Source organism: Muntiacus reevesi, chromosome 17 (genome assembly GCF_963930625.1).
Source record: "Muntiacus reevesi chromosome 17, mMunRee1.1, whole genome shotgun sequence".
Lineage (NCBI taxonomy): Eukaryota > Metazoa > Chordata > Mammalia > Artiodactyla > Cervidae > Muntiacus > Muntiacus reevesi.
Genome location: NC_089265.1, coordinates 36,955,387 through 36,977,981, shown reverse-complemented (window position 1 = coordinate 36,977,981; position 22,595 = coordinate 36,955,387). Strand labels below are relative to the sequence as shown.

General features: G+C 37.2%; 2 protein-coding genes across 3 annotated transcripts in view; one reads left to right on the top strand and one right to left on the bottom strand.

Annotated features, from left to right (window-relative positions):
- The window catches only part of JAK2 (Janus kinase 2), a 93,781-nt gene that overhangs the window by 17,461 nt on the left and 53,725 nt on the right, over window positions 1-22,595 (top strand). For both annotated transcript variants that reach the window (XM_065908178.1, XM_065908177.1), the window contains 2 exons: window positions 9,991-10,114; window positions 20,929-21,046. In XM_065908178.1, the coding sequence (XP_065764250.1) occupies window positions 9,991-10,114; window positions 20,929-21,046 (242 nt within the window). The remainder of the gene's footprint in view (window positions 1-9,990; window positions 10,115-20,928; window positions 21,047-22,595) is intronic.
- On the bottom strand, window positions 6,035-7,985 carry LOC136148672 (alpha-ketoglutarate-dependent dioxygenase alkB homolog 4-like). The gene is given in 3 exon segments (XM_065908354.1): window positions 6,035-6,159; window positions 6,162-6,822; window positions 7,863-7,985. Coding segments are annotated over 3 exon segments (909 nt in total).

Sequence of the window (22,595 nt, the reverse complement as noted above, 5' to 3'; positions counted from 1 at the left end):
AATAGTATCCCATTGCATTGATATACTACATCTTCTATAACCACTGATCAGTTGATGGACATTTGGGCTGTTTACAACTTTTAGATATCATGAATAATGTTTCTGTGAATGTGTGTATACAGGTTTTTGTGTGGATGTATGACTTCCATTTCTGTTGTGTATAAACCCAGCATTGCTGAATCAAATGGTAATTCTATGTTTAGCTATTTGAGGCACCCCTAATTGAAAGTGGGGTTTTGAAAGTGGGTGTATTGTTTAACATTTATGCCTGTAGTGTGTATAGGTATCTTCATCATAGTTTTATAATTTCTTCTCAGGACTTAGAGTTACTGTCTAATGTCTTATCATTTCTACCTGTAGAATACTTTCTAGCATTTCTTTAGAGCTGGCCTTTTAACAGTGAGATCTCTAAGCTTTTGTTTATCTTAGAATGTCTTAATTTCTACTTCATCTTTAAAGAATTATTGTGTCAGATATAAAATTCTCATTTGACTTTTTTTTTCTCTTTGAGTTCTTTAATTATGTCATCCAATTTCTTCACGGTCATATTGGTTTCTGATGAGAAATTGCTATGAGTCTTACTGAGAATGCCTAACTGAGGAGTCCTTGTATGTAATGAGTCATTTCTCTCTTGCTGTTTTTGATGTTCTCTTTATATTTGTCTTTTGGTGGTTTGATTTTTAATGTGTCTCGGTGTGCATCAGTTTGCATTTATCATCGTGCAATTCATTCAACTTCTTGGATTTTTGTGATCCATGGTTTTCATCAAATTTGGGGAGTTTGGGGCCATTATTTTTTCAAATATTCTTTCCTTTTCTCTACTTTCTCTTTGAATCTCTGAAACGGTCATAATGTAATGTTGGCAGACTTGAATGTATCTCACAGGTGTATTAGTTTTGTGCATCTTTTTCCTTATTTTCCCCTGCTCTTCAGACTAGATAATTTAATTGACTTATCTTTAAGTTAGCTGATTCTTTTATCTAAATCTGTTTTTGAAACAGTCTAGTGAATTTTTCATTTCAGGTATTGTACTTCTTTGTTCCAGATTTTCATTTTTTATACTGTTCGTCTTTGTTTACACATCTTTCTCCTGGTTCCTTTAGGTTTTTGTCCATGGCTTCCTTTAGCTCTTTGAGCACACTGAAGGCAGCAAATTAAAATTATTTAATGGTTTTAATTGATTTAATCAATCATTAAGATTGACTCTATTAACTCTAGAGCCATGGACCAGAGTTTCGCATTGGGAATACCAGCTGCCATCTCTAAACCCTGACTGAGCAGTGAGCAAAGTAGACATGCTGCTCATTTTTCCTACCATTTTAAAATTGTCTTTTTCCTGACTCAGCAATTGCTTGGTTGTTGCATATCTTTGACTCTTTTCCAGAGTTCTCATGAAGTTGATTGCAACAGCGTTTACTGTTTTTTGTTGTCGATTTTGTATGAGAATATACCATTTTTGCTGATGTCACTCTTCCTTTACTTCTGTAATCATGGTTTATTCTAGTTTTTTGAACATGTTTATAATGACTGCTTTGAAATTTTTGTTAAATCTCACATCTGGGTCTTCTTATAGGCATTGTCTGTTACCTTCCTTTTTTCTTGTCCAAGGATTACACTTTCCTGTGTCTTTGCATATCTCATAATCCTTTTGTTAAAAACTGGGCATTTTAGGTAATATAGCACATCTAGTACTCTTGCCTAGAAAATCCCATGGACGGAGGAGCCTGGCAGGCTGCAGTCCATGGGGTTGCTAAGAGTCGGACACGACTGAGCGACTTCACTTTCACTCGTTGGAGAAGGGAATGGCAACCCACTCCAGTGTTCTTGCCTGGAGAATCCCAGGGATGGGGGAGCCTGGTGGGCTGCCGCCTTTGGGGTTGCACAGAATCGGACACGACTGAAGTGACTTAGCAGCAGCAGCAGCACATCCAGAGTCTGATTCCTTTGGGGGATTTTAAAATTATCCTTCTGTTACTGATTTAAAAAAAAAAAAATTTCTATGGTCATAGTGTGTACTCTATCAATCCTCTGAAATTTTTTGAGACTTGTCGCTTAGGTTATCTACTCTCTTGTTTAATGTTTCACATGCATTTGAAAATAGTGTATAGTGACTTGCTAGGTGTAGTGTTCTCTAAATGTGAACTAAATTGGGTTAATTTTAAATTTTATATCCTTTGTTTATTTATTTTGTCTTCTCCCAATTTCTGAGACATTTGAACGTATGTTTCTTCTGGTTCTGTGTGTGTTTGCTTCATGTATTCTGTTGAGCCTTGAAATTAGTGGGGCTTCCCTGGTGCTCAGACAGTAAAGCTTCTGTTCTGCAATGCAGGAGACCATGGTTTGATCCTTGAGTTGGAAAGATGCCCTGGGGAAGAAAATGGCTACCCATTCCAACATTCTTGTGTGGGGAATTCCTTGGATCAAGGAGCCTTGTAGGATGCAGTCCATGGGTCACAAAGAGTCAGACAAGACTTTGTGACTATCACTTTCACTTTGTGAAACACACATTTAGTATTATTATGTCTTCCTGTTGAGGTGGCTCTCTTATTACTGTGAAGTGTTCCTTTTTATCTCAACTAATCTTCCTTTTTAAGTTTTCTTAGTTTAATGCTAATGTTGACTCATCAGGTTTTTTTTTTTTGCCTTGTGTTTGCATGCTGTATCATTTTCCTACTTTTGTTTAAATTAGTGTTAGTCACTCAATATGCCCGATTCTTTGCAACCCTATAGACTGTAGCAATGCCAGACTCATCTGTCCATGGGATTCTCCAGACAAGAATCCTGTAGTGGGTTGCCATTTCCTCCTCCAGGGGATCTTCCCAACCCGGGGATCAAACCTGCGTTGTTTAAAGTATGTCCCTTGTAAATAACACAGTTTTCTTTTTAATAATCCAGACTGATATAATATGTATTTTATTGGCTCATTTACATTTATGTATAATAGAATTACTGATGTATTTGTGTTTATAACCTTGTTTGTTTTCTATTTGATGTATCTTTAGGTTTCCTCTTTTTCTGCCTTTTTTAGGTTGATCAAGTATTTTTCTTTCTTTTTTTTTTTTAACTTTATCTCTTCTATTGGATTTTTTTTTTGAACTGGTTTTTATATTTTTCTTTTGGCAGCTACCCTAGATATTATAGTGTACATTTTTGGGCTTATTACAGTATTAAGCTAGCATGTTATTTTTCAAACAATTCGAGAATTTTATAGCAATTTAACTGTATTTACTTCTTTTCACATTTGGTGTTACTGGTCTATCTTACTTTTGTACACATCATAAATACACAGGTACATAAATTATTATTGATTTAAATGGTTATTATTATTTTACTCTTTCCCATTCGTTTGTCATACAATTCCATGCTTTCATCTGTCATTGTTTTCCTTCAGCGTAAAGAACTCCTTTTAGTATTTCTTGTATTGCAGATCTGCTGGTGACAGATTCCTTCAACTATTGTTTATCTTTACTTCACTTGAACCTCTTGATATATTTTTTTACCTTTGCTCAAGAAAACCAGAGCCAGAGAAAACGTGATAAAGATGTACTTTATTTAAACAACTATTATAGTAAGGAAAGCTACTCCAGTGTAGAAGTGGGCTTAATTCTGAGTACAGTCTGAAAAAGTGGAAATTTATAGCCAAGGAGCAAGTAGGATGGGGACAGTGGGGAATTGCAAATTACTGAAGGAGACATCAGGTCTGGGGGTGATTCTTGCTGAGCAGACCATGGTGATCAGATACCAGCTGGGGGATTAAAGGAGTGCAGAATTTGATCAGATATGTCAAAGGTGGAAAAATCTTGCTAAGTCTTGCTAAATTTAGCAGGAATCCTGCTTAAATCCATTTAGCAAGGAATGGATTCTTCAAGGAAATAAACTTGTGGGGTTACTTAGGGGAGGGTTCAGAGAAGCCTGACTAAAAGTTTGTCTAGGAAAGAATCTTTTTCAATGCTATACTTTTGTGTTTTCTTGTGGTCTTTACTATCATGCACTTAATTTCTTGTTTTGTAATTCTCTAGTGGCTTCTCTGGGTCACCTATGATGAGATCTTTAAAGTTAGGCAGTGTTTTCATTTTTGTATTTTCCATACCCATCTTGTGCATATTATAGAATAGAGACTGTTAATATTAGTGGAATGATGACTGTTCTTGGTCTAAAATGATATGGAACTGAATCACAGTTTTGGTAGTGGCTTAGAAAAGAAGAAACATTTTGAATTAATTAATTTTTTTATTAAATAAAAATAAGAATAATTTGGACTTAGTGTGTAAGGAAAGAAAAGGAGTTAAAAGTGACTTTAAAGTTTCTTTGAATCTATTTAGTATAATGTATATCTCAGACACAGTGTCACTGCCTTTTCTTTCTTCCTAGAACAGCCCAATTAACATGAACTAGTTAGAAAAAATGTGAATTAAGTATTAATATATAATTGCCATTTTGGAATAAGATGATGTGACTAAACGTGACGTAAGCACTGTCTTTTGCTTTTGTTTACCTTGTGACCTAACCATTTTCCTTTAGGGGTGCATCCCCTTGTTCTGACCCTTTTGTGCCAATTTATATGGATATATTTGTTTTCCTATTTTGATAAATATAATTAAGGTTTGGAGTCTTCTGTTAAGAAATCATTATTCAACATTTAAAAAAATCCTGATGTTTCATCAGTATGAGTTCACTTTTCCTGCTTTGTATAATCACACTATTGTTTGAAAATCATGACATTATGTTGTTCAAAAAAATATCCCTGTCATCATATGCTAAAAAATAATGGTTCCATATATGCAATTTTATTTGCATGATTACATTTAAACTAAATGATGCTTTTTTTGCCAAAGTTCTCTTCCTAGTATTCTTTTTTCCAAGGCAATCTCATATCAGGTGTTTTACGTTCCCTTCCTGGGTAACTTCATCTCCCACTGTGTTTTTTTTTGTAATTGGAGTATAATTGCTTTACAGTGTTGTTAGTTTTTGCTGCATAACAAAGTGAATCAGCTATGTAGGACTGGGGTATATGCACTCCCACCGTGTCTCATGTATGTACCTGAAACACTGGCAACGTGACTTACTTTGTGGAAAGAGGTACCTTCTAGATAAAAGAAATGTCAAGTTTAAAGCATTTTTTCAGTGCAGAATTAGACTAGATCCAAATAGTACTCAGATAAAATAATTACTTCTCAAATTATTTGAATAGTATTCTTTCCTATCATCTTAGGATTATTTTAAAGTTTAGAGACTAACAAGCCATTTTTCTCCAGTTTCAAAGTGGCATACGTGGCGGACTCTCACTTTGTATTCATTAGTGTCTCTTATCTGTTTTCCCCCTTCGCTTTCTTTTTAACATCGGACTTACTGTTTTTATATAATGAATTCTTTTTTAAAAAAAAGAAGTTTATTCTCCATGGTACTGTCATCTTCCTTTTACTGTAGTCCCATCCTGGTACCTAGGACTGTAATCTTTGCTGGATCCTTTTCTCCGTAGTCGTGTGACCCTGTGTGCTCAGTTGCTCATTCGTGTCTGACTCTGCTGCCCCGTGAACTATAGCCCATCAGGCTCCCCCGACCTTCACATTCTCCAGCAAGAAGACTGGAGTGGGTAGCTCTTCTCTTCCCCTCTGAGCCACCAGGGAAGCTCCCATATAATCGTATAGGAATGCACAACCCCCCTCCCTGTCATAGAGTCATTAGGATTTTGAGATCATTATTTTATAACATGGAATCATATTATACACTTTTTTTTTTTTTTTAAGGAGCACCAACCATTTTTAAGCTCAAATTAGGCCACTGCCCTCAAACTGTGACAAACCACTCAAACAAGTGGCCACCGCGCAGGTCAAAAGGGAACGACCTGAGGCCCTGCACCGTGAAACCATCCTGGGCAGGGCTCGAGCTGCTCTGTGCCAGGGCGTGTCCGGCGGTCTCCCCTTAAACCTGAGAAAGACCCTGGCGCTGGGCTCCCCCTTCGATGCTGGCCAACGGTCCGCTCGGGAGCCAGCGCCTCCGCCAGGCCCAGCGGCCAGCTCCCCGCCCTGGCGGCTCACGTGGTGGGTCTCCCGTGAAAGGAGAGCGCCATTTGCAGGAGTTCCTGCACCAGTTCCTGCTGCTTCCCTCCGGGGCCGAACTCGGCCGACAGCTCCCGGAAGGTGACGCCCACGCGCCGGCCCCGACGTCTTGCCGGTGGATGGCGTGCTTCCACTGGTGCCGCATGCCTCCCCTGAGCACCACCAGGGAGCGGTGGGGCAAGGGGACCGCCACCTCCACCTCCTGGCACGGGATGGACCGGCTGGGGGCCATCGCGCCGTCCGCCAGGGCCTCCGGGAAGCCGGATGGGGCCAGGCAGAGCAGCAGGCTGCCGGGCGCCTCCTGGGACATGGATAGCACGGTGGGGGACAGCAGGTTGAGGCTCACCAGCCGCTCCCCCCACAGCCAGGCGTCGTCCAGGTGGGGGTCGATGGCCGAGCCCCGCTCCGGGCAGTAGTCCAGGTTGCACTGCTCCACGGGCCGGAAGTCCTCCAGGATGGGGTACAGGCCCATCCGCCGCACCACCTCCCGGCTGAAGCTGGGGAGGCCTCGGAAGCCGGCCATCTTTAGCTTCTGTTTCCGGAAATTGACTTTGGGGCCGTAATCCTGCTTCCTCCGCCCACACTGGGACAGCTTCCAGGGGTCGCGGTCCATCAGCTGCACCATCTCGGCTTCTTCCTCCGGGGTCACGAAGTCCTCCATCAGGGTCACGCCCGGGAAGGGGAAGGCCCAGCCTTCAAAGTCAGACTCCTCGGCCCCCACGGCCCAGCCGGTGTCGGGGTAGTAAATGAACCGGTGTGTTTTCTGAGTGGAATCATACAGTATGCCTTGTGACTGCCTTATTTCACTCAGCATAACGTTCTCAGGTTCATTTGTGTTGTAGCACGTGCCAGACTTTCCTTTCTTCTTTTCTCAGACTGAATAATAGTCCATTGTATGGATGGGCCGCAGTTTCATCATCCTTTCATCTGTCCATGGACACCTGGATTGCTTCCATGTTTTAACTATTCTGAGTAACTCTGCTATGAACATGAGTGTACAGAAATCTCTTCAAGACACTGCTTTCAATTCTTTTGGGTCCATATCCAGAAGTGGGATTGCTGGGTCATATGGCAGCTCTACTTTTAATTTTCTGAGGAACTGCCACTGTTTTTCACAGGACCTTCTGAGCGTCTATCAGGGACACCGTGACAGTTTCTTCACTGGCTTTCCAGCCCCCTTTTCTTCTTATCCACTCCTTCCCCTCAGAGGAACTTTCGAAGGTTCACATGTGATTTTACCTTTAAAACCCTCAGGAGCTCACCACGGCCCTCAAGAGGAGCCCAGCCTGCCTTCCGTGGTCAGGCCCCACCGGCCTCATCTCCCTCACCTGACGCATCACCCACCTTCCCCAGGCCTCGGCCCAAACAGTTCCCCAGCTGAAAGGCCCTTGCTCTGCTCAAAAGCTCTGAGTCCGTCTTTGTTAATTCGTAGGATTAAGGAAACTCATTTCCGTCCAATGCCTTCTGGGACCCTTTGCTCTCTTCTAGTCGTCTTCCCACGGGCCGGTGAGGTTCCCAGCCCGACCAGGGGCGGGGGGGTGGGGGGGGGGGTAGTGGCTACGTCTGCTATCAGACTACCCCCAAGTTCCATAGGTGAGCCGCGGCCGGACTCCACCGACGTCCCAGCCCCTTCTTCACTCCAAGCCCACTCCTCAAATCCCTCATCGCTTCACCGCGCGACGCCCCCATCTTCAGGGCCGCTGACAAGGTCTGATCTGGAACCTGTCTTCAGGGCCAACTTGGGCCTCAGTTTCCCCACACAAAGAATGGAGTTGTGGGCGCAGCCCCTCTCCCACCCCTCACCTGCGAGGGGTACTGCCGGGGCGGGTCACCTCCGCGCTGCCGCTCGCAGATCAGACAGGTCCTGATGCCCTTGCAGCCGCATTCCCGAAGGCCCTCGGGAGGCGCCACCGCCGCGGCCGCCATGGAGGCGTCACGGCAGCCAGGGCGCAGGTCATGTTATACACTCTTATGTGCGGCTTGCTTTTCTCATGAACACATACATTGTGAAAAATCTGTTCAAACCAACTGCCTTTGTACTAACTCATTCTTTTTATTAAATTTCATAAAGGTCCATGGAATGGATTATACCGCCTCAGTTTTTTCATATTTTCTGCTCTTGAATTTACATTTTATTTCTTTTTAATTTCTTACTACTATGATATATTTTTAGGAGTGCTCAGGAGAGATTGCTGGCTTAAAAACATATTTTAAATTTTTACTGACATTGATTTCTCACAACTATATAGGTACTACTTTCTCAGAAGTTGTGCTAGTTTACGTTTCTAGCAATTACGTAGTGTAGTTCCTTTTTCACTACAGTTCAATCAGCACTAGATGCTACCCCTCTTAGGTGAATAGGTGAATGGGGATAAAGTGATATTACTTAATTTAAATTTACATTTTCTTCAATGTAAACTAATATTTCCATTCTTTCTCTTGCTTTTTAGTCTTGTGGATTTGCTCCACTGTGAATAACTTATTTCCATTTTTTTTTCCATTTTCACTTTTAATATTTTTGTTTTGCGTTTTGAATCTTGATTTTTATTATAACATATTTCAAGTAATTCTTTGTGTAGAATGATAAAATACATATCTGCATGCTCACTACTTCTCAAATTTATCATTTTGTCATTTAACTACAGACTTTTTTCCTAATATCTTATCATGATGTCGAAAGTGTCACTTAGTTGTGTTTGACTGTTTGTGACCCCATGAACTGTAACCTGCCAGGCTCCCCTGTCCATGTAATTCTCCAGGCTAGAATACTGGAGTGGGTTGCCATTTCCTTTTCTAGGGGATCTTCCTGACCCAGAGATCAAACTTGGGTCTCTTGCATTGCAGGCAGATTGTTTTACTCTCTGAGCCACCATCCTGATGAGTTATGTTAGTACATTTTCTTAATTTAGCCATCTCTCCAATCTTCAAATAAATGAACTTTGTCATATTTTTTTCTAAGAAACATTGCTAGATTTTGTTTGCAAATGTTTAATTTAGGATTTTAAAATTTATTTTGGTAAGTGAGATTTACCATTTTATAATGTCTTTGGTTTTGATATCATGGTCAAACTGAATTAAAAAATGTGTCAGTTTTCCTGTTCTCTTTTTTATTAGTAATATTTGTTTCTGATTTAGTTGAAATGTGAATAGAAAACATGGTATGTATGACCAGTCTCTGGCATTTTTGGAGACTTGTTTTTAGCCTCACATGATTGGTGTGTGCTTGTGTGGGTTCTCTCTGTGTTTGGAAATAATATACATTATTTAGTTTTGTGGTTTAAGTGTTCTATGTGATTTTTATTTTTTTTTTATTTGAAATATTTAATTAGATTACCTATTCATTAATGTCTCCAACTGTTCATAATCTATGTGATTTTTAAAGTTCACTGGCCTTCAACCTTTTGTTAATATACCTTCTAAAATATTTTTGAAAAACAAAATCACATGTCCTTGCGGTTTACGTTGATGTTTAAAAGTTTTCATTGTAAGTTTAAATAGTTCAGAGAATATAATAACAAGTGTATTGTGTAAAACTTGATATTTAAAAATAAAACTGTTTCATTGTTCTTTTTAAAGCTCCTAGTGACTCAAATGTTTTAGTTATTCGGTACCCTCATTATTATTTAAAACAATATTGTTGGGTTAATCCAGTATTATTGGGTCAACTTTACTGTGCCAGACAACTAAAAAAACTAGATAAACTTTTTTATAATGGGTTTGAAAGAGTCCTAGCAGTCAAATGTTACAATATAGGAGGAAAATATATTTAATTAAGAACTTACTTGTAAGTAATGTTGAACCAGAAAATTTTGACTGCTGCTGTATTTTGCATAGATTTTAAGAGTTATTGCTTCAGCCCCACTGCAGATTATAGATGTTATTGTAAATGTACTTTAATATCTGTAATAATTTGTTTCTGTTTCTTTCTTAGGAATCACACCTGTGTATCATAGTATGTTTGCTTTAATGAGTGAAACAGAAAGGATCTGGTATCCACCCAACCATGTCTTCCATATAGATGAATCAACCAGGCAAAATGTACTCTACAGAATCAGGTACTTTCTCCAGTAAAGTAGTCACTTTTAACTTAATGGTAAAAGGCAAAGTGGGAGAAATTATCAACCATACTTTTTAATTGCAAGGTCTTTAGTATTGGAGATCAGAACCAATTAGCATCTAATCTTCATTTGGGCTTCCCAGGTGGTGCTAGTGGATAAGAACCCACCTGCCAATGCAGGAGATGTAAGAGACATGGGTTTGACCCTGGGTTGGGAAAATCTCCTGGAGGAGCGCGTGGCAACCCACTCCAGTATTCTAGCCTGGACAATCTCATGGACAGAGGAGCCTGGTGGGCTATAGTCCATAAGGTCGTAAAGAGTCTGACACTACTAAAGTGACTTAGTATGCACACACACACTTCTTTTCAGATTCTCTTTCCCCACTAGATAGTTTTCATACATGCTCTTTTACTAGAATGCTCTGAGAATAAAGCTGTTTTGGTAGGATGCTACTTTTCCACTTAAGATTATAATTAAAATTTGAAAAGAATAAGAATGACCTTTACTTGCAAAATCCTAAATGTTTGGAATACTGATAATTTCTCAGAAAACTTGATGTTTTATATAATAATCTATGATCTCACATCTGTTCTTTTTAATAACTTTTTTCAGTTGATGTGAAGGAAGGATAAGATTTTGCCAGTGATTATTTACAACCTCAAATTACAAATTATTTAATAATTCTTGGTAATATATAATACCAATTTAGAGAAATCAGAGGTATATTATGATTTAAAAGGATGAAACAAAGAAATAAATCCAGTCTGTTCTTACTTCTGAAATAAATCAGTTCTATAGAGAGTCAGTGTTACATAGTAAAACATGACCATGGACTCATTCATGATTATAAAAAGGAAAGAAAACCTTAGTAAACTAAAAGTCAAGAGAGACATTCATACCATGATTAAAGGATATCTGCAAAAAACATGTGGCAAATAATATTCTTAAATGATAAAATATTAGCATCATTCTCTTCTAAAGTCAGGAGTAAGATAGAAAGCAAAGATAACATGAATATAGTAATCTACTTATATATAGGATTTTGGTGGAGTTCCTAACCAATACAGTAAAACAGAAACAATATTTCATAATTGAGAACAAAGCAGGAAAAAGTCATTATTTGGAAATGATGTGATTGTTAACAAAAAAAAATATGAGCAAATCTACAGACATCAGTAATAACCATTCAGCAGAAGGCTATATTTATGTGATCAGTATATTAAGGTAGCCATTTCCATACACCATAAACAAACAGAAAAGAGGTCACTTAAAGACTAATAAAAGCAAACTACATAAGGTACTTAGAATTAAACCTATTCAAATTTATTAAGACTTTTATGCAGATTTTAAGACTTTTCAAATTTGTGTTATTTAAAGAAGCAGACATATGTTTCACAGAATATCAGTATCTTATTAAGAATATTTTCTTTATCAATTTCTATAATTTATTTCTGTAATTAGCAAGTAATGTGTCTTTATTTTTAAATGTCTATAGAGTAGTAATCTGCAGTCTTTTTTTTTTAATTTTTTTAAATTTTTTTTATCAGTTGGAGGCTAATTACTTCACAACATTTCAGTGGGTTTTGTCATACATTGATATGAATCAGCCATAGAGTTACACGTATTCTGCAATCTTTTTCTATAAGACGTCAGATAGTAAATACTTGGGGTATTGTGGGGAATAGTTTGCTGACCTAAAGAATTAAAAAATGTTTCCCTTATCAAATTCATGACTTCCTCCTACTTTTAAACTAAGGGGGCACATATGCAGTGCTATCTATAATCACAAGTACCAAGGATAATGTAACCAGAAACTGCACCAAAGAGATTTTATATATTTTTTAAAAATTCTGCCTGTCTGTGGTTTAGAGGCTCTTCTTCATTTCCTTTATTACATATTTATGGGTTATTTCAGAATCAACATAAAAGAGCACAGTTATACAACTGTGTTGGAGAACTTATAATGTATAAAGATGTGGTTTATATGACAAATATAGAATAAAGGGAATGAAAGAGTTTTTATATTGTATTAAAATTAAGTTGATATTAATAAGAACTAGATTGTTTAAGTTACAATGTCTTTTGTAATTCTCTGAGAGACTCCTATGCCAAACTCAAAAATATATAGTAAAAGATAAAATAAGAGACTTAATGTATTAATAATGCACTAGAAACTTAATATATTAATATATTAGAAAATATCTGTAGCAATAATGAAACAAATGAACAAAAAGACAAAAAAATCCAAAAAATCCTAGTGGAAGCTAGATGACAGACATAATACTTTATTAACAGTAATAGCCTTAAGTGTAAATGAATTAAATTCTCAAAAAAGCAGAAACTGAAGAACTAAATTTTTAAAAATATAAATTACATCCTGTCTATAAGAGGCACACTTTGTACTCAAAAGCACAAATATCTTGAAAGTAAAGGATTGAAGAGGATATAGTAACCAAAAGAGAGCTGAGAAGCTATATTATCAAGCAAAGTTGATTATAAGATATACGTTGTTGCTAGAGGTAGGGGAGGAACATTTTATAATGATCAAGGAGTTTATCCATTAGAAAGCATGATATTTGCTCCTAATTGCTATGAGTTGGATCCAGCTACAGAGCTCCAAAATAAATGAAGCAACAATGAAAGAATTAAAAGGAAAACTAGATGGTTCGACAATAATAGTTGGAGACTTCAATGCCTCACTTTCAGTAATGGACAGAAAAACCAGACTGAAGATCAGCAAGGAAATAGAAGACTTGAATAACACTGTAAACTAGCTAGACATACAAACATAGGACACTGCACCTAATGACAGGACAATACATATTCTTTTCAAGTGCATAGGGAATATTCTCCAGGTTAGATCATGTGTTAGTCCATCAAATGAATTTCAGTAAATTTACGAATATTGAAGTTATACTAAGTGTGTCCTCTGACCACTCTGGAAGTAAATTAAAAATCATTAACAGAAGGAAAACTGGACAGTTCACAAATATGTGGTAAATTCACAACACTATTCTAAATAAATAATAGGTCAAAGAAGAAATCACAAAGGAAAATAGAAAATATTTTGATATAACTGGAAATGAAAATGGATCATATGAAAACTTATGGTGTGCAGCTAAAAACCATGCTTTAAAGTAAATTCATAGTTATAAAAACTATATAAAAAAAGTTCTCAATAACATTCCATTTTAACAAAGTAGAAAAAGAAGAGTAAATTAAACTGAAAGCAAGTTAAAGGAAGGAAATAATAAAGATCAGAATAGAGATAAATGAAATAGACGCTAGAAAAACAAGAGACATGAAGAAACCAAAAGTTGGTTGGTTCCTTGAAAAGATCAACAGTATCAGTAAAGCTTTAAGTAGATAAAAGAGAGAAGCTTAAATTGTTAAAATCAGGAATAAAATAGGTAGCATCACTGTGACCTTACAGAAATAAAAAGGATTATAGGAAACAGCTGTATGCTAACAAACTACATAACCAAGATGAAATAGAGAAAGACACAAACTATAGAACTGACAAAGAAATAGAATATGTGAATTGACCTTAACAAGTAAAGAAATCGATTTCAATTAGTAATTAAAAGACAAACAAAACAAAAAACTTTGCACAAAGGAGAGCCCAGATCCAAGTGGCTTTCCTGGTGAATTCTATTAAACTTTTAAGGATATGTTGATACTTTGTTGTTTTTCAGTTGGTAAATCTTGTCCAACATTGTGACCTCATGGACAATAGCTTGCCAGGCTCCTCTGCCCTCCTCTGTTTTCCCAGAGTTGGCTCAGGTTCATGTCCATTGAGTCAGTGATACTATCTAACCGTCTTATTCTCTGCTGTCCATTTCTCCTTTTGCCTTCAGTCTTTCCCCAAATCAGGGTCTTTTCCAGTGAGTCGACTTTTCACATCGCATGGCCAAAGTATTCAGCTTCAGCTTCAGCAGCATTCCTTCTAGTGAATATTTAGGGTTGCTTTCCTTTAGGATTTACTTGTTTGATCTTCTTGAGTCCAGGGGACTCTCAAGAGTTCTCTCCAGCATCACAATTCAAAAGCATCAATTTTTCTGTACTCAGCCTTCTTTATGGTCTGCCTCTCACATCCTTACATGACTACTGGAAAAACCATAGCATTGACATGTGGACCTTTGTTGGCAAAGTGATATCTTTGCTTTTTAATATGCTCTCTAGGTTTGTCATAGCTTTCATTTCAAGGAGCAAGTGTCTTTTAATTTCATGGCAGCAGTCACCGTTCACAGTGATTTTGGAGCCCAGGAAAATAAAATCTGTCACTGTTTATATTTTTTCTTCTGTTTGCCATGAAGTGATGGGACTGGATGCCATGAATTTAGTATTTTGAATGTTGAGTTTCAAGTCAGTTTTTTCACTCTCTTATTTCACCTTCATCAAGAGTCTCTTTAGTTCCTCTTTACTTTCTGCTGTTAGAGTAGTACCATCTGCATATCTGAGATTGTTGATATTTCTCCCAACAATCTTGATTCCAGCTGTGATTCATCCAGCCCAGCATTTCACATAGTGTACTCTGCATAGAAGTTAAATAAGCAAGGTGACAATATACATCCTTGTCATATTCTTTTTCTGGTTTTGAACCAGTCACTTGTTCCATGTCCAGATCTGACTATTGCTTGACCCGCAGATGGGATTCTCAGGAGACAGATAAGATGGTCTGCTACTCCCTTCTGTTTAAGCACTTACCACAGTTGTGATCCGCACAGTCAAAGGCTTTAGCATAGTCAATGCAGCGGAAATAGATGCTTTTCTGAAACTCCCTTGCTTTCTTGATAGTCCAGTGAATGTGGCAATTTGATCTCTGGTTCCTCTGCCTTTTCTAAACCCAACTTGTGCAGCTGGAAACTCTTGGATCACGTACTCCTAAAGCCTAGCTTGAAGGATTTTGAGCGTAATCTTGCTAGCATGTGAAATGAATGGAATTGTATGATAATTGGAACTTTCTTTGGCATTGCCCTTCTTTGTCATTAGAATGAAAACTGCACTTTTCCAGTCCTGTGGCCATGGCCGAGTTTTCCAAATTTGTTGACATGTTGAGTACAGCACTTTAACAGCATCATCTTTTAGGATTTTAAATAGCTCAGCTAGAATTTCGTCACCTCCACTAGCTTTGTTCGTAGTAACGCTTCCTAAGGCCCACTTGACTTCCTACTCCAGGATCTCCAGCTCTAGATGCGTGACCACACCATCATGGTTTTCTGGCTCATTAAGACCTTTCTTGTATAGTTCTTCTGTGTATTGTTGCCATTTCTTCTTAATCTTTTCTGCTTCTGTTAGGTCCTTATTGTCTTTGTTCTTTATTGTGCCCATTCTCACATGAAATGTTCCCTTTATGGTTTTGGTCACTGCCTCCTATACAGTGTTATGAACCTCTGCCTGTAGTTCTTCATATACTCTACCAGATCTAGTTCCTTGAATCTATTTGTCACCTCCACTGTATAATCATAAGGGGTGTGATTTAGGTTATACTTGAATGGCCTAGTAATTTTCCCTACTTTTTAAAGTTTAAGCCTAAGTTTTGCAATAAGAAGTTCATGATCTAATCCACAGTCAGCTCCAGGTCTCTCTCTTTTTTTTTTTTTACTGACTGTATAGAGCTTCTCCATCTTTAACCGTGAAGAACATAATCAATCCAATTTCGATAGTGACACTCTGGTGATGTCCATGTGTAGAGTCATCTCTTGGGTTGTTGAAAGAGGGTGTTTGCTAATGATCACTGTGTTCTCGTGACAAAACTCTGGTAGCCTTTGCCTTGCTTCATTTTGAACTATAAGGCCAATCTTGCCTGTTACTCCAGGTATCTCTTGACTTCCTACTTTTACATTCCAATCTCCTATGATGAAAAGGACATCTTTTTTTGTGTGTTAGTTCTAGAAGGTGTTGTAGGTCTTCATAGAAATGGTCAGTTTCGGCTTCTTCGGCATCAGTGGTTGGGGCATACACTTGGGTTATAGTGATGTTGGATGGGTTGCTTTGGAAACAAACAAAGATCATTCTGTTGTTTTGAAGATTGCACACAGGTACTGCATTTTGGACCCTTGTTGATTATGAGCACTACTTCATTTCTTCTAAGGAATTCTTTCCCACAATAGATGTAATGGTCATCTGAGTTAAATTCACCCATGGCTGTCCATTTTAATTCACTGATTTTGATTCCTAAGATGTACTTGTTCAGCCTTGCCATTTCCTGTTTTATTATGTCTAATTCACCTTGATTCATGAACCTAACATTCCAGATTAATATGCAGTGTTATTCTTTACAGCATTGGACTTTACTTTCACCACCAGACACATTCACAGCTGTGTGTCATTTCTTGTATGGCCCAGCCACTTCATTCTTACTAGAGCTAATAGTAATTGCCCTCTTTCCAAGTAATATACTGGACACCTCCTGACCTGGGTAGGGGGTGGGTCATATTCTGTTGGTATATATTTTTGCGTTTTCATACTGTCCATGGGGCTTTCCAGGCAAGAATACTTGAGTAGGTTGCCATTACCTCTTCCAGTGGACCATGATTTGTCAGAACCTTCCACTGTAACCTCTCCTTCTTGGGTTGCCATGCATGCCATGGCTCATAGCTTCATTGAGTTATGCAAATCCCCTCACTGTGACAAGACTGTGATCCATGAAGGGGAATGTTGATACTGAAAAAGGTGAAAGTGTTAGTCACTCAGTCATGTCTGACTCTTTACCGCTATGGATTGTAACCTGCCAGGCTCCTCTGTCCATGGGGTTCCCCAGGCAAGAATACTGGAATGGGTTGCCATTGCCTTCTCCAGGGGATCTTTCCTGACCCAGGGATCAAACCCAGGTCTCCTGCATTGCAGTCACATTCTTTACCATCTGAGCCACCCGGGAAGCCCCTATTAGTTATTCCCAAAAAGTGAAAAGGAGGAACCACTTCCCAACTCATTCCGCATGGTCACCATTGCCCTGGTACCAAATCCAGACAAAGAAGTCTAAAAAATATGAAAGCTACAGACCAATGTCATTTATAAATATAGGTGTAAAAATCATCAAGAAAATACCAGCAAACCAAATCTACCTGTATATAAAAAGGATTGAATATTGACCAGGTAGAAATTATCCTAGGATATTGCTTTAACATCTTAAAATCAGTATAACGTACCATATTAGAATAAAGAGCCAAAGCATATGATCATCTTAATAAACATGGAAGAAAACTTTTGACAGAATTCAATATTTTCAATATTCTGTTGTAATCAAAATACTAAACACAACAGGAATGGACTGGAACTTCCTCAGTATGATAAAGGATCTGTGAAAAACTCCAAAACTAATCTAATACTTGATAGTGAAAAGCTTAATGCTGTCTTCCAAAGATCAAAAACAAGACAAGAATATCTGCTCTCACCACTTCTGTTGAACACTGTAGAATAGATTCTAGCCAGGGAAATATGTCAAGGGAAGAAATACAGGGCATCTATATTGGAAAAGAAGAGATAAAACTCTCTATTCTCAGATATTAGGATCTAGTATATGCGAAATCCTAAGAAATTAATGAACTATTAGAACTAATAAACGAGCTCAGCCTGGTTGTAGGATAGAAATTCAAAGTGTTGTATTTCTGTATGCCAGGAATTATAGCACAAATGTGAAATTAATAAGCTTCCATTTACAGTAGCATAAAAGAATATTTTGATTTAAACCTAACAAAAGAATTGCAGAGTTTGTACACTGAGAAATATAAAATATCATTGAAAGAAATTAGAGAAACACCTAAATAAATGGAAACCTGTCTCATTTTTGTGTATAGGAAGATTTAATACAGCAATATTCCCATCATTAATCTTTATTCTCAGTGTGATCTCCACTGAAATTCTGTCTTTATTCCAGAAATTGACAGATAATCATAAAATTTGTGAAAAATCAGAGTCTTAAAAAAGAGCAAAGTAGGAAGATTCACATTTCTTACTTCAAAACTTAGTCCACAATCATAGTTATTAAGACTGTGGTACTGACGTCAGGTTAGATATACACATTAATGGAATACATTGAAAGTCCAAAAATAATCTCTCATATTATGGTAGTAGACTTTAGGCAAGGATGCTAGGACAATTCATGGAGAAAGAATAGTCTTTTCAACAAATGATGCTGGGACAACTGAATATCCACATGTAGAGTAATAAACTTAGAGCACCAACTCACACCATTGACCAGAAAGTAACTTATAATGGATCATAGAACTTAATTTATTGGCTAAAGCTATAAAATTCTTAGGAGAAAACATAGGACTGTATCACAAAGATAAAGTAGGGAGTGATTTCAACATGGCACCAAAAGCCTAAGCAACAACAACAAAATAGGTTAGTTGGGATTCATCAAAGTATGTTTGTGCATCAAAGGATACTGACATGAATGTGAAAAGACAACCCACAGAATGGAAGAAAATATTTGTAAATCATATATCTGACAGATACCTTATATCTATAGTATATAAAGAACTCTTACAGCTCAATATAATGACAAATAAGCCAGCTAAAATAAATGGGCAAAGTTTTGAATAGCCCTTTCTCTAAAGAAAACATTCAAAGGATCAATAAGCATGTGAAAAGATAAACATCATTATTCATTAGAGAAATGTAAATCAGAACCACAATGGGATATCATTTACCCACTAGAATGGCAAGCATTAAAAAGATGGACAGTAATTATCAGTTTTTCAAATTAACTCTTATTAAGTGGGACACAGGGTACCAGATGGTGAGCCACATCTCAGCAATAAACTGCAAAAGGAATTGAAGCAGAAAAGTTTGTTACTCACTGGTCCTTGAGGACATGCCAGCATGCCTTAAGGTTCACATGGAAAGTTAAGGCACACTGCAGATAGAGGCAGCCCTGGAGTACTTGCCTTTATTAGCGTTTCTGGGTGAGTGCTTTGGGGTTCCTGGACTAAGGCTAGACTCATTTCAAAAGACCTGGATTTTGGTAAGCCATGTGGGCGTCCACTGAAGAGGCACATAGGGATGGGCATGGAGAGGCAAGGATGACTATGGATCACAAAGGCTGTTGGGGAAGTCGTATAAGGAACTTGTAATTGCTTGTGACTCTGCAATTTTCTGTCTGGAGCGTGCATTTGTGTGGGGATTAATGTCAGTTTATAAGGTCCGTATAGGACTCTTGAGCAAACAAAATGAATGCTAAGTCGGCAGTACCATAGAAAAATTCAGCTTAAACTCTTCCACTCAAGTGTTGGCAAGGATGGACCTATTGGGGCACTCATACATTGTTGTCAGAAGTATAAAATAATCCAGCTGCTTTGAAAGAGAGTTTGGCTACTCCTTAAAAAGATAAACATAAAATTTCATATGATTCAGCAGTGCCATCCAGGTATATATGCAAGAGAAATGAAAATATACATCCTCAGGGAAAAAAGAACTTGTATGTGATTATTACTAGCAACATTATTCACAACAGCAAAAAGGTGGAAACAAATCAAATGTCCATAAAGTGATGAATGGTTAATCAAAATGTGGTACATTCATACAGTGAAAATCTAAGAAGTGAAGTACTGACACGTGCTATAAATATGGGTGATCCTTGAAAACATTATGCTAACTGAGAGAAGGTAGAAAAATCCACATTATATGATTCCATTTATATACAATGTCTGGAATAGATAAATTTATAGAGACAGAATAATGGTAACTTAGGGCTGGGGAGTAGATAAGGATGGCTTGGGTGTGACTGCTAGTGAGAATGGAATTTCTTTTACGGAAGATAAATATGTTCTAAAGTTAGGTTGTGGTGATATTTGTACAATGCTCTGAGTATACTAAAAACATTGAACTTTTAATGAAGTATGTCTCAATAGAGCTGTGAAAGCAATATAGAATTTTTTTTGTTTCTTTGAAGGACAAGTTTGTCACCTCCGTTTTTTTTTTTAATTGATGTATAGTTGATTTACAATGTTGTGCTACTTTCTGGTGATTCAAGTTATACATATTTATGTATATTGTTTCTTATATTCTTTTCCATTATGGCTTATTACAAGATATTGAATATCCCTGTGCTATACAGTAGGACCTTGTTGTTTATCCATTCTATATGTAATAGTTTGTATCTGCTAACTACAAACTCTCAATCCAACCTTCCCCCACTCCCCTACCCTTCTGGCAACCACAAGTCTGTTACCTATGTCTGTGAGTCCATTTCTATTTCATAGATAAGTTCATTTGTGTCATATTTTAGAGTCCACATATAAGTGATATCATATGGTATTTGTCTTTCTCTTTCTTTATAACTTGGCTTAATAAGATAATCTCCAGGTGCATCCATATAGCTGCCAGTGGTATTATTTCATTCTTATTAATGTAATCTGCATTTCTTAAAAGAAGAAGCAGTTGTTTCCAGTGGTATTATTTCATTCTTTTTAATGTAATCTCCATTTTTAAAAAGAAGACACAATTGTTTTCACACCAAATTTAACATTTTCAGATTCTTCTATTGATGTTCCTAGAATTACGTTAACATTTTTTTGTTAATGTTTTATTTCTACATTCCTCTATTTTCTGTTATTGCTTCTATGTTCTGTGCATTGAAGAAGGCAGATTATGAATTTTAAACTTATGTTTCTTATATTTTCTGCCTATGTTATTACTGTGGTTTTATCTGTATTTCCTTTTATCTTCACTTTGTATTTAACACTTAGTTGTGTTTTCTGCTTATGGGATAATACCTTTTGGTAGACTGGAAATGGTTATATATACACAGTTTATCTATTTTAGAACTGTTTGGAGGCTGACTGAGTATTTTAACTGTCTCGTAGATTTTACTTTCCTTACTGGTATTGTAATGGCAGCAACAGAACCTATCGACATGGAATATCTCGAGGTGCTGAAGCTCCTCTTCTTGATGACTTTGTCATGTCTTACCTTTTTGCTCAGGTATGATTATATTATCTTCATTGAACATGTGTTAAATTATAAATATCTTGCTGTATAGTATATTTCTTAATCAGGAAATTAATCGCATATGGGAAAATTGATGCTATGTATGCATAACAGGTGCAGAAAGGTAACAGAATTGAGTCTTTTATCACTAATTTTTAATACCATAGCTTTTGGATGTATGTGCATGTGTGCCCAGTCATATCTGACTCTTTGCCACCCCATGGACTCTAGCCTGCCAGGCTCCGCTGTCAATGGAGTTTCCTAAGCAAGAATACTGGAGGGGCTGCCATTTCCTACTCCAGGGGATCTTCCCGACCCAGGGATTGAACTGGGTTGGCAAGCAGATTCTTTACCACTGATGCCACCTAGGAAGCCCATGGCTTATGGATAATAGACTCTAATTTATAAAGATTCCTAGAATTGGCCCTTTTGAATTTTCCTTTTATTTTAGTGAATTAAATCATTTTAAGAATTTCACAAAGTTTAGACTGAGTTTTACAGCATGATTCATGTAGACCTAAGTGGCTAGAATATAGGACAGTGAAATTTCTTGAGAGAGGTTTTTAAGAAATTCCTAAACAATTGCAGACTTCTATTAGTGGGTAGCGAAATGTAAAGAAAGTAAGTAACTGCATAGAAAGTGAACTATCAGTACAGTAGTATGTGTAGCCCCTCAAAGGAGGGGAGCTGGTTGTTGATATTTAGCCTGGAAACTGTGTTCCAGTTACTTGTTTATTATTGTTTGATTTTTGTGGTATTTTGGAGCATTTTTAAATGGTTTCTTGTTTATAACCTTGATTTAAACAGAAATTGAAATGTTTTGTCATTAAATTACCTTTGAGTCTGTGTGCTACAAGAATGAGGAGTAGTTAGTAAAGAAAGAAATTAGTGCTTTTATGTAAAGATATGCTCTTGATATTCCCAAGGTATACAGTCAAGTTCTAAATCAGATTTGCTAATATCATGGGAAGTAATCTCACAAATCCTCATAGCTTACATTTCTAAGATGTGTAGTAGATATAGTTCAGTTTATGAGCAACAGATTAAAGAATATTTCTTTTTTGCTGTATAGAGCAACTGACATTTTTATGTGTGAAGGGATATAATATACTTAATAAAGTTTATTATTTTAACCATTTTTTAGTGATCAAAGCATTGGCATCAATTCAGGGAATTCATATTGTTGTGCAGCCTTTACCACCATCCATCTCCAGAACATTTTTCATCTTCCCAAATTGAAACTTTATACCCATTAAAAAGTAACTCTTCGTTTCCCTCTCCTCCTGACCTTTGGCAGCCACCTTTCTACTCTCTGTCTTTATTCATTTGCTTATTCCAGGATAGCTCAATTAAGTGGAACTATACAGCATTTACTTTTTTGAGACAGGCTCATTTCTCTTGTTGTAATGTCTTCAAGACTCATCTGTGTTTGGAATGTGTCAGAATTTCCTTCCTTTTTAAAGCAGAGTGATATTCTGTTGTATATACCACATTTTGTTTACTCATGTCTCTTCTTGGATAGTTGCTTTGCTTCTACCTTTTG